This window comes from Sus scrofa, chromosome 14, assembly GCF_054392235.1.
Source record: "Sus scrofa isolate SSC_HxYL_T2T_F1_AM1 chromosome 14, Sscrofa_HxYL_maternal_Yorkshire_Landrace_v2.0, whole genome shotgun sequence".
Lineage (NCBI taxonomy): Eukaryota > Metazoa > Chordata > Mammalia > Artiodactyla > Suidae > Sus > Sus scrofa.
In genome coordinates this window covers 65,944,266-65,956,809 of record NC_139396.1, presented here as the reverse complement: position 1 = coordinate 65,956,809, position 12,544 = coordinate 65,944,266, and the positions used below count along the sequence as shown (strand labels likewise).

At 47.7% G+C, this 12,544-nt stretch overlaps 1 protein-coding gene across 4 annotated transcripts in view; it reads right to left on the bottom strand.

Moving 5' to 3' along the window:
- LOC146396625 (uncharacterized) overlaps positions 1-12,544 on the bottom strand; it is a 506,518-nt gene that overhangs the window by 194,686 nt on the left and 299,288 nt on the right. For 2 of the 4 annotated variants that reach the window (XM_084996791.1, XM_084996792.1), the window contains exons 1-2: positions 2,992-4,627; positions 2,769-2,887 (exon numbers count right to left, since the gene is read on the bottom strand). In XM_084996791.1, the coding sequence (XP_084852917.1) occupies positions 2,769-2,887; positions 2,992-3,113 (241 nt within the window). In that variant the 5' untranslated portion in view covers positions 3,114-4,627. Of the gene's footprint in view, positions 1-2,768; positions 2,913-2,991; positions 4,628-12,544 lie in introns of those variants that run through there. The other 2 variants (XR_014827716.1, XR_014827715.1) reach the window with 2 other exon arrangements.

Genomic DNA, 12,544 nt, shown 5'->3' with positions numbered 1-12,544 from the left:
CCTCTTTCCTTTTTTCCGGGATGGTGCTGGCAGTATTGTAAGGTCAGGAAGAATTGTGAATGATCTTGATGTAGGTAAAAAGAAAGAAAGATGGCTGGATGTTCTGCTTTGCAGAACGCTCTGGGTTATCTGTGCCTTTCACTGTCTTTGAGCTATTTTATAACTCTTAAGTTAAAAAAAAAAAAAAAAACTGAAAGTAATACAAATGATTCATGCCATAGAAATGCAAATGAATTTTGTCCAGCGGAATGCAATTGATTATTGCCCTAAAGTTATCGACCAATTTTGCATCTCCCTGTAAATTAATCCCAGCCTTTCTGGTTGCCTGAATATGGTTGTTTGAAATCTCCTTTGAACCAGCTGTGCCATCTTTCTGGTTCTCTCATTAATTAATGAGTTAAATATACTCTTTGCCACATGCTCATTTTGTAATTGCATGAGAGTCGTGATTCTACCTTTATTTAAAAAGTATCCTTCAACTATATCCACCCAATAAAACCCTCCTCGCTGGTGTTTCAGAAAAGGTCAAATTAAATCAGCAATGTGAGATGGGGGCTTGGAGGGAACATGTCTAGATAAGATTTGGAATCTAAATTGCTGGGTGTACGCATGTGTTTCTCTTTTGGTAGGCAGGCCATTGTTTCAGCCACCCTGTCTTCTCTGAGATGGTCACCAGTTCCAGTACCATCATTTGGAGATGGGTAAAGCCAATACAGGAAACTGAACTGGATCCATGGTTTCCTGATATTCCTAACTAAGTCCCTGGCTGTGGCAACACCCTAGGGATATGGCAGGGGCTGGGCTTTCAGAATATCTGTCCAAGCCTTTGTTTTCCTCCAGCCCAATGGGACAGGGGCTAGAAATAGAAATTAAACTGATTTACAGAAAATAAAGAGTTGTGACATCTCACACACTGCTGAGCTGGTGGGCAGGACTCAGACTTGCCATAAAGATGGCAAGTGTAGCTCAAATTTGCTGACTGCTTCATCTCCAGTGTATCATTTAAGCCTCAGTCTGCCGTGAGGTGGGACATAATGGTTTGCTCCATTTTTTCGATAGAGAAAAACAGGGATCGGAGACAGTAGTTAATTCCCCAAAGCCACACAGCAAGTCAGAGATGCTAGCCTGAGCCCCCAGTGCACATGAGCCCCATTTGCCCAGGACGGTAACCTGCCCGGGCTGCCCCCTTTACAGGCCGCCTCCCTTCCCCACCTCAATTCCTCTACTTCCTAAGGGTACTTCCTGAGACAACCTCCAGATAAACTGCTTGCACTGATTCCTTGTCTCAGGGTCGGCTCCTGGAGACCCCCACCTAAGGGAGCCTACTTACCAATCAATCCACCTCCATATGACCTGCGAGGCCCACAGACTCAATCTTTAAACTCTCTCCTTCCTGTTCCTAAAGTGTAGAATTCATCTTGTTAAAAGAGAAAGGGGATTACGACACTCTTGTGCCTCTAATTCTCTCTCTCCCACAAGGACCAGCAAAGTTTCTGTAAAGGGCCAGCTATTAAATATTTTTGGCTTCGTGGGCCAGATGGTCTCCCTTACAGCTACTCAGCTCTGCAGGTGGAGTGTGAAGTCAGCCATAAGCAATTGGTGCGTAGCTGTGTTACAATAAAACTTTATTTACAAACACAGATGGCCAGCCTGAGGGCCAGACTGTGCTGAGCCATAGGATCGGGCCTCTTGTATCATTCTAGGCCTTTCATACTCTGCCCCTGCCCACGTCTCCAGCCTTGTATTGACATATTTGTTGGCTGTCCACTGGGTACATTCATGACCCAGTATAGGCTCTGATTATGATTACTTCAGAATCTCTCCTTTTGTGGAAAGCCACCAGTTATTCCACAAAGTAATCAGGTAGTTTGGTTAAACAAAAATGTTTCCCCAAGACTGAACTGTATTGCTCAGAGTAGAGATCCACTGTCTCTCTCGGTCTCAAATCCTTCATCTGCACCAGCCACAGGATCCCTCCCTCCTGTGGGAAACCTATGCTCTATGGTCCTGATGTAGCTGACCTCACTCCCAGCCATAGAAACCACATCTGACCCAGACCTGGCCAATCAGAGCTTTCTTTTCCCCAGGCTTTTCCCCAGTGTGATGCTTCAGGGAGAAGCACATGACCCCAGCTGGACCATGGAGAATTTTCCCTAGTTTTCTTTCTCTTGCTGTGCTGCTAGGCAAGGGGCATATGAGTCCAGAGAGGCTGGTGGCCATCCCAGCCACCACCTGAGTCCTGTTTGAAGGATAAAGTGAAGAGACAGAGAGAAGGGGAAACCTTCATGGACTTAGGCAGTGTCAAAGCACCTAATATGGGCCAGGCAGTGCCAAAGCACCTATTATGTGCTGCTATGTGTCCCTGTTGATACCAGCACTATAGAAGGGGGCACACACACTCTGTTGATGTATCCTGAGCTAAACTGAGTCAAATCTGATAGTCCCTGCATTCAAATGGCTCAAAGACTGGGGAGAAAAGGAAATAGGTCAACTCACAATTACATTTCACTGTGATAAGCTCTCCAATACGGAGAAAGGTCTCAGGGAGGGGCTGGCCAGGATGCTTCTTGGGTAGGTGGGGCCTAGACTTCCTGGGAGTTGCGCATGTAGGCGTGCAAGCCCCACGTGACTGCGCTGCCTTGGAGAGAGGTCTCTCTGCTGCAGCTTTGAAGATGGGCCGGTTTCACCCCCCACTGCACACTTGCAGCTCTCTCTTCCTCCCAACCCTGAACCTGGGTTTTTCCAGGAATCCAGGAGCTGCCACTGACCTGTGATCCTCAGAGATTCCTCCCCGGGCTGGGGAAGTTCTCTGGTGCCGCCAGGAACAAAGTCTGGGTAGAGTGTCTGAGCGCAAGACAGAGCTTCTGCCAGGGACAGATGCTTCAGCCTACGAGAGAGACAGGAGAACAATTAAGAGGACTTTGGCTCCAATCCCTGGAAGGAGAGGCTGACCACTCAGCAGGAGACACGCAGAGGGAAGAGAGGGCTCACCGTCTCTTCCAAACTTGGTCATCTTGCTTCGGAAGCAACTGGGTTGCCTCAGCCTTGGACTGATGGAAGAGACACTGGGGGAAGGGGTGTGGGCTCCTTGGTTGCAAGGAGAGTGGGGGCATTTGGAGCTCTTAGATGAGACAGAATCCAGGGAGCAGCTGAGAAGCCAGCCTCTCAGATACACTGATACACCCCCCTTGAAACAGAGATCTGTCAGGTAGCTAGGGGCACAGAGTTGGAAGACTCAAATTTCAACTCTGCTCCGTGACTCAGCCAGACTGCCTTTGGTTGTCCCTCTCCAGCCTCCAAGTCACACCCTGCCCTTGTCCATCATCACCCATCTTAAACATTTGTCATTATCGTGACGCAGTTCTTCCTGTGTGTCCCTCCTTGGCTCTGAGCTTTGTGAGGGGCCCCAGAGCCCAGCATTCAATATTTCCTGAATGGATGAATACATGGTCACAGGGGGCACTCTGTTGAGTTGCAGGTACTTTTGTTTTCTTTCTCTTGGCCTCAGTCTTCACATCCATCATATGGGAATGATGAGCTCTTTGGTTGTGCATCCCCAGAGCATAGCTGGGCTCTGGTATGTGATGGCAATAGAGCAGAGCAAGTGTCCCTGTTGATGCCAGCACTGCAGAAGGGGGCGCACTCATTGTTGATGTACCCTGTTCTTCATCTCTGAAGTCAAGAGGAATTTGGACACATTGAAGTAGGTTCTCTCTTTAGTTCTCACCTTCCCTCTGTTTCTTTACATGCACTGAAACCCATGGGCACTTTCCAGATAGAATTTCTCCAACGAACAGCCCCAAGTCAGGTGCCCAGGACGCCATGTAGGACAGAATTTAGCCTGCATGCCATTTATTAGCAAGAGTCTTTGGACTGCACCTGTGTTGGGGAGGGAAGAGAGGAAGAGGATGGAGGGAAAAGTTGAACCTTGATGCAGGCAGGACGATAGCCTTGGTCAACTCCACAGGCAGTGCTGGAGCCAGGCTGGCATCTTCAGAGTCACACAGGCCTGTGCACTGTGCAGTGATCGAACCTTGGATGTGACCTTGGGAGTTGAATCACTGGAGCTGGATTGTCCCTGAAAGAGCTAACAGCTGCAGCTGTCTGTTGATAACAGTACTCCCAGCTGCTGGGGCAACAAGGACTTCCTTGAAGGGACATCTGGGTGGTGCCCCAAGATGTCCACTGCACAACTGTCCCCAAAGGTAGGTACCATTGTCTCCACTTACGGATGATGACACGGAGATTCCTATGGAAGAATGGCCTCGCCCAAGGACACACAGACAGGAAGTGCCGGGACCTTCTGCCTCTGGAGCCGCCCAACTCTCTCCCCACCACCCCGGTATAGCACAGACCTGCGCCAAGCAGCCAAAAGCACAAACCCCGAGCCCGAGTCACTTCCCGTCAGCTGGCAGGCCTGTCATCCAGCACCTCTCGGTTGTGCCTGAAGCCCGCAAGGCGAGGTGGCTTCCCAGCCTGAACCCATCCATCCGTTTGTGTTTATTCTGTGTGCAGCCAACAGCTGCCGGGAGTCGGGGCTGCCAACTCTGCTGCGCCTTCAACACGCATCTCTCCACCCATTTCAGAGAGTCTTCCTCTGCTTTTTCTGGGAAGCCTAGCTCCCCCCAACCCCACTTTCTCCTTGCCAGCAATATGGCTGGATTTCAGAGGAGCCCGGGATGGGGGAACTGGAAAAAACAACAACCAGGATGCGGTGGGGGAGGGCAGGGTGAGGAGTGGTTGCAAAGATCCTTTGGATTCTGCTTTGGATTCTAGCCCAGTTTCATTTAAAATTTTTTCCTTTCTCTTTACCAACACATAGCTGTATAACACTGCAGGATAAGGGCAGCGAAATGCCTGGGTCTATTGGTATGGATCTGGAACATGGATTTTGATAATGTAGCCTGGTGTTCTGATCTGTGTTTTGCTGTGTGACCTTGATCAAGTGTCTGTACCTCTCTGAACTCCTGATTCCTCATCTATGAAGTAGGCTAGTGACCTCAACACTCAGGTCCATTTGGAGGACTGAATATGAGACAGTTAGGGGAACTGCAGCCGTGAACCTAGTAATGATTTAATGAGATCTAGTGTCAGTATTATATTGTACTTTCTCCGATCAGGTTGCCAACGGACCTGAGTGCCACTATTCCAAATATTCAAGTTGGTATGGTGCTTTGCAGCTACATGGCATTTCCGTCAGCCTTGAAGATGCCAGGTTTTTTCTCCAACCTGCAAAACAAACCTCTCCTTACCCCGTACAACCACCCCCAACTGACAACTCTGCCTAGCCTTCAGCTCTCAGCTCACACCTCATTCCCCCTAGGGCACCAGCTGGCAAACTTATGCTGTACAGGGTGGATGAGCAAATATTTTAGACCATGTGGGACCCATGGTCTCTGCTGCCACAATTCAACTCGCCATTGTGGCTGAAAAGTGGCCGTAGGCAATCCATGCATGAATGGGCATGGCTGGTTTTCAATAGAGCTGTATCTATGGACACTGGCATTTGAACTTCCTGTAGTTTTTGTATGGCATGAAATAATATTTTGACTTAAAAAATCATTTAAAAATATAAAAACCATTCTTAGCTTGGGGACTGTACAAAAGCAGGCCATGGGCTAGATCTGAACTGCGGACCAATTTGTTTTTTCATCCCCATCCCCCAGTCAGGCTACATTCAGGGCCCTCATCGAGGCTTCCACAATATCCCTGAGTTATCCCATCACAGCACTGACCACGGGCCATTGAATTTACCTCTTAACTCCTCAACAACTATGAAAAACTTGAGGGAGGCACCAACCAGATCTCAATCATCACTTAAACCCTCAGAAGCCAGCACACAGTAGGTGCTCAATAACTTCATGCACACAAGCCCACAGGGCTGAATAAACCCTTTCAACCACTCCATGGAGCATATTTTATGATAAGCCCCATTTTACAGGTGGGGAAACTGAGGCTCAGAGAGGGAAAAGGATTATCTCAAAGTCACACAACTGCAAAAAATGACTGACTTGGACTCCAGCTCCTGGAGAAGGAAAGAAACTGTTAGTATTGACTGAGCAATTACTAAGTGCCAAACACAGTGCCTGGGGCTCTGCATGCATGTGCATGACCTTGCCCCCAGGTTACTGAGTACTGACTGTGCGCTGCCACTTACTGGCTGTGTTGGATTCTACACTGCTGCAGCTCTACAGTCTTGCTCACTGCTGGATCCCCTAGAGTCTAGGCACAGCATAAGGGGTTCAAAGGTCATTTGCAGCACATTGAGTGTCCAGCCCACACCAGGAGCTGTGTCTTGCAATTTCCATATTTAAGCCCTCCATCTTCTGTCACCATCTCCTGGGAGTGCAACTTGCAAATCAGCCGAAAACAGAAATTGATTAAATTTTTTTTTTAAAAAAAAGGAAGAAAAGGAAAAGCAAAAAAGCAGTGACATCCGCACCAGCCGCAGCAGCATCTGCTGAGTCAGATAGGTTATCCATCCGCAATAATCGATGGCTCATAATGGAACAATTTCCCACCTCCAAATACATAAATTAATAAAGAAAGGCATGTAGACCAAGGTACAGCCAAGGCAAAGTCGCCTCCCCCAGACTAGTGCCAGGAGGGAGATATGGGGGCAGAGTAGGGTAAGGGGCTGCAGACCCCAGGCTCTGCCAAGTGCACCTCAGCCCCAGAGACGCCCACCCCAGATGAAGTAGATCCAGCGTGAGTGCCAGCTGTCCAAGGCAGGCCCTGGCTCCAAGTGGCTCCCGACAGTGTGTTTGATTCCCGGCCCAAATTGCGCCCCCGCGGCCGCTCCATTAAGCAGGCCCGAGCGGCAAGAGGCTTCCGTTGGAGAACCAGGGCCTTTATCGCTCGCGCTGGCTTCTTGGCGGAGCCCCTTGGCTGCACTTCACAGGCGCCCAGCGCAACCCCCTCAGCGGACCGGTCGCGAATCCCACTTGTTGACGGCGGCCTTGGAGCAGGATTTAATGGTGGAATAATATTTACACAGCAAACTCCTCTGGAGGTGTCCTAAACACCGTAAAAGGGATTTTCAGAGCTTAATGAGCGTTAGTGAAGTCAAGACAGGATAATGTGGCAACTGGTGGCTCTAATCTGATCTGGCACCTTGTACACAATAAGACTTAGTGGGCGGGACCATTTGGAGCGCTGGCAGAAAGTTGCTTTTTCACTCTGCTACCCCTCCTTTTCCACTCTGCACTCTCTAATACCCTTAGCAACACGTGGCCTGCAGTGCAGCTGTTGTCGCTGCCAGCAAATGCCAGGCTCATGCCCCTGAGGCTGTCCACGGACTTTTTAACAGGTGAGTGTTAGGGACAGAGTGGGCAGCGAGGGAGACGGACCTCAACACCTCTTACTTCTTTAATCTGAAGGCAGCACAGAACTTCCAAACCTTTGGAAAAAAAAACTTGGATTTTAAGATGTCAGTAACAGATTGAGTTTCATGCCCTTTGGGTGGGAAAGGCCTCAGCTACAATCCAGTCTTTCATCTGAGCCAGCAGAGCTGCTCCTGGGAAGGTAAGCTGGGCTTCAGACACATAGGCTCAGAGTTATGGTTTCGAATCCTGACGCTGCCACCTCCTAGCTGAATCACTTCCCTCCCCAACCTCAGTTTTGTCATCTGTAAAATGGGAGTGATGGGGCGTACCTATTGTGGGGCAAGAATGTGAGTCAAGTACATAGAAAGCCTCGCACTGGAGCTTACACAGTAAAGAGCGATAGAGAGAGAGAGTTTAAAAGTCTTTTTCTGACCTCAGTTTGCTCATCTGTAAAATGGGTCTGCTGTTACCTCCTTCTAAGAATCAAATGAGATAAGCTGGCACAGTCTCGCTTGGCTTCAGATCTAAGGGTCCAGCTCCCAAAGCCAATTCCTGTTACATCTTGTGCCTTTGGTTCACTGAGCTTAACTGGCATCTGAGAGGCTGCCATAGGGGAAAAAAATGCCCCAGCATTGAGAGGCAGTCTTCAGTGGCCAGAGAATTCATTTCTTCACTTCCCCATAACCAAGGTCAGATCTTGAACTCTGCATCCTGTTGATACAGAAAGGGATTCTGTGCAGAAGTGATGGCAGACTGCACTGTCTAAGACTTGAGAACTGGGGAGTTCTTTCCAAGGTCTCGAGCTGAGATGCTCTGGTTACAGGGAGAGTAGCAGTTGCTGGGCAGTGTGAATCTGGGGGTCCAGGCTTAGGGTAGCACAGAGGTCTGACCAGTGCAGTTCTGGATGGGAGAGGGCCTTGTGAGTTCCAGGGCAACCTCATGCTCCTACTGGGGAGTCCTCTGGGCCTATGGTGTGGTGACTAAGCCTGGTTTTGAATCTTCCCCTCAATAGCTCTGTTCCTGTGGGAAACATTACCTTCTCTGACCTTCAGTCTCCTCATCAACAAGGAAAGTTCTCATCTCAGAGGGTTGCTGTGAGATTTGAATGAGGTGGTCTGTAGAGAGATCCTGCCATAAAGTATTCTTCACATCATGGACGTGTGACCCTCGCTATCCTCAAACCAATGAGCTTAGAGCCTGAGATTTTTAAGAAAAATCTGGCTGTCCTTTTACTACCCCCAACTTAGAAAATTCCAGAGAAGGCCTCCAATTGGCCTATTCCCATCATGTGACTATCCTTTAGCCTATAGGGAGACCTCAAAGATACTGCAGATTCTGTTCCAGACCACCGTAATAAAGCGAATATTGCAATAATGTGAGCCATATATATTTTTTTGGTTTCCTGGTGCATATAAAAGTTATGTTTACCCCATACTGTAGTCTGTTAAGGATGCAATAGCATTATGTCCATTAAATTGCACAGATACTGCCTTTTTTTTTTTTTACGAATTGTACGTTTGTGGCAGTTCTGTGTTGTCAGACAGCATTTCTTAGCAAAAAAGGATTTTTAAAGTCAAGGTGTTTTGCTTTGTTCTGTTTTGTTCTGGCTTTTTAGGGCTACACCTATGGCATGTGGAAGTTCCCAGGCTAGGGGGTCAAATCGGAGCCGCAGCTGCTGGCCACAGCCACAGCAATGCTAGATCTGAGCCTCGTCTGTGACCTACACCACAGCTCACGGCAATGCCAGATCCTTAACCCACTGAGCAGAGCAAGAGATGGAACCTGCATCCTTGTGGATCCTAGTCAGATTCATTACTGCTGAGCCACAACAAGAACTCCTTTTTTTTTAAGACATAAGCTTCCCAAAGTACCTGTAGCAGCTCCTTTTACACTCCCTTACACAAGAAAGCACATTTGATGCATTAATCTGCATGGCTCTTACTATACCTAAAGTGGAAAAAAATACTATTTGGATTAATGATCGAAGGTGATCGTGCACTAAAATGTAAGCTCCTTGGAGGCGGCCAAAATGGTCCTATTGTTTGTTTCTGTACCTACAGAACCCAGGGAGCAGCCTAGTGGGTGTCTGCTGAATGAATAAATGAATGACTGAATGAAATAATTTAAATAATAAGTAAGAGGGAGTTCAGCACATAGTAGGCGCTCAATTTAATGACACTTTTTTTTTTTCTTTTTAGGGCCATACCCATGGCCTGAGGAGGTTCCCAGGTTAGGGGTCAAATCAGAGCTGCAGCTGCCAGCTACACCACAGCCACAGCAACTCAGGATCTGAGCCACATCTGTGACCTATACCACAGCTCACAGCAATGCCAGATCCTTAACCCATTGAGCAGGGCCAGGGATTGAACCCCCAACCTCATGGTTCCTAGTCAGATTTATTTCTGCTGAGCCACAATGGGAACTCCTAATGACACATTCTTAGTGTGAGTCCTGATCAGTAGTCAGGAGCCTGAGTTATTAGTGTAGCTTTACCTTTAATACACTGGGAAGCATCGGGCCAATCTCTTTCCCCACTAGATCAGTTTTCTCATCTGTAATATAAGGGTCCTTCCACTTCAGGCATTTTATGAAATTATGAGAATTGGGCTGTGATTAAGGAAAAAAGTAGTCTGTACACAAGGTGAAATACTTCTACACACTCACAAGAATGGCTAAAATTTAAAATACTGCTAGCAACAAATGTTGATAAGGATGTAGAGCAACTGGAACTCTTGTACATTGCTGGTGGGACCAGCAATGGTATAACCACTTCGGGGAAAAAAAACTTATGAAGTTTCTTATAAAACTCAGCATACCTTTACCTTATGATGCAGAAATTGAGTATTTACCAAGAGAAATGAAATAAGTTCATAAATAGATTTGTATAAGAAATATTCAAAGGACAGAGGGTTCTAACTCCAGAAAAAATATTTTTTACTCCTTCTGTCCGTTTTGTTTCCAAACTTGGGCCATCGCACACCACCTCTTGCCCTAGAATGTCCTTTGAGGAAAATTAGATGTCCAAGAGCCCAGTTCTCCACCTCATGGGAAGAAAACCCATGCAGAGAGAGTGGGATCTTTTCTCAATCCTAGTTATTCACAAAAGGCCGCTGGGGTCCAGTGAAACCTGCTTGGTTTTTCCTAAAGTCAACTGGGAGTGGATGTCTAGTCTAAGACAGAGTTTTATACAATTATAAAAGAAGAGACCTTAGTGCAGTATCCAGGCCTGGCCCTGCCACTTACCCCCTCACTATTTACTCAGCCCCTCTGAACAACTCTGAGGTCTTAGATAAAGTCATTCTCAGTTCAGAGCCCTTACTCAAGCTTTTCTAAGAGCATTCTGCCCCCTCCCCACCCTACTACCCCCTTTTGCCTGAAAAATTCCTTTACATTCCTCAGACCTCAGCTTAGATGTCACCTTCTCCAGGCAGCCTTCCTTAATTGTCCCAAGCTGGGTCAGGTGATTTCCCAGGGCTCCAACTGTTCCCTCTGCTTCCTCTAACTTGACACAAATCACTCTCCTATAAAAGTCTGTTTGCTTCTTTCTCCCCATGTAAACACATGCCTGATTTCTTTCTCTCTCTCTTTCTTTTTTCTTTCTTTCTTTCTTTCTTTCTTTCTTTCTTTCTTTCTTTCTTTCTTTCTTTCTTTCTTCCTTTCTTCTCTCTCTCTCTCTCTCTCTCTCTCTCTCTCTCTCTCTCTCTCTCTCTCTCTCTCTCTCTCTTTCTTTCTTATTAATGCTTTTTTAGGGCTGAACCCATGGCATGTGGAAGTTCCCAGGGGTCAAATCAGAGCTCAGCTGCTGGCCACAGCCACAGCCATAACAAGGTGGGGTCCGAGCTGCATCTGCAACCTATTCTACGGCTCACAGCAACACCAGATCCTGAACCCACTGAGAAGGGCCAGGTATTGAACCTACGTCCTCATGGATACTAGTCAGATTCATTTCCACTGTGCCACCAATGGGAACTGCATGCCCGATTTCTTACCATTGACTTCTCTCTGCCAGCAAAATGTCTGGCACATAGTAGGTAGTCAAAAAATGTTGACTGAATGATGACTGTATCACACCCTCTCAGTCTGCTGTCAGACCCAGCTTCTCTGCACACAACAGTCAATCTGACAGTGGCTGACACATCCTGACAAGTATCTGGTTCCCTTCCTGTCACGGTGCCCTGCTGGCCTACTTCCATGTTGAGCAAGTAAGACCCCAAAGGGCCCTGGTCACCACTGTCACCTTCCAGAGGCTGCAACATTTTAAGAAGAGTGAGGGCAAAATTTGTTTCTAGAGCCTCTTTCCATGACTTCCATAAGACAGAAAGACAAAGATTGTACACTGCAGGCCAGCAGTTTCTATGCACTGTCCTAGAAAGGATCCCAGGTGAGGTGGCACAGGTGATGTAATTGTAGGTGAGGAGGATCATGAGCAGACAGGAGTCACAAGCCAGTCCTCCCCCTCACTCCCTACCTCGGCTGTTCCACAAGTCCTCAGCAAGCTGGCCACTATCTGATTCTATAATGGGTTTGAGAGTAAAGGATGGATGGGGCTCAGTTACTGAAGAAACTATGGCCCACATGCCCTATTAGGAAGAGACTATTTCCATTGGACCACATTTCCCAGAGAAAATTCTATGGTGGTAAAGCCCTTCTGGTTCCACTTGTTCCTTACAGCTCCTCTGTGGCTCTGTAAAATGTACAGATGAGGAAAATGAGACTTGGGACCCAGAGTAGGCACCCCTGCTGTCACGTGGGGTACTGAGTCAGGTTCTAGACAGAAAGCAAAATCCAGTCTAGGTATTTTAAGCAGGATGGGATTTAGGTGCATACAGAATTATTGGAAGGAGCAAGTTCTAGGTTGAGCCTCTTGGAATAACTCCCAGGAAGTAAAGAACTGAGGCACCTGGACAGTTCCTGCTAGAGTTATGCTGGTAGCAAGAAGCAGTGGCACACCCAACACCATTGCCTTGGGGGATCCAGGATGCCTCAGGGGACCCACGAAGTGGGGTCTCTGCTGCATGAGAGTCTCATGTTTGCATGACTAGACTTTCCAACAGCAGTGGCTGACAGCCACCAGCATGTGGCTTCACACTAGCTTCCCAAATCTCACAGCAGTGCCTCCCATTGGGAAGGACAAATCTGCACCCAGAACTCTAGGGGCAAGGGAATCTCAGAAGATCAGTATTGCCTTTCCTTCCTCTCCAAGCTGCGGGAGATGGAAC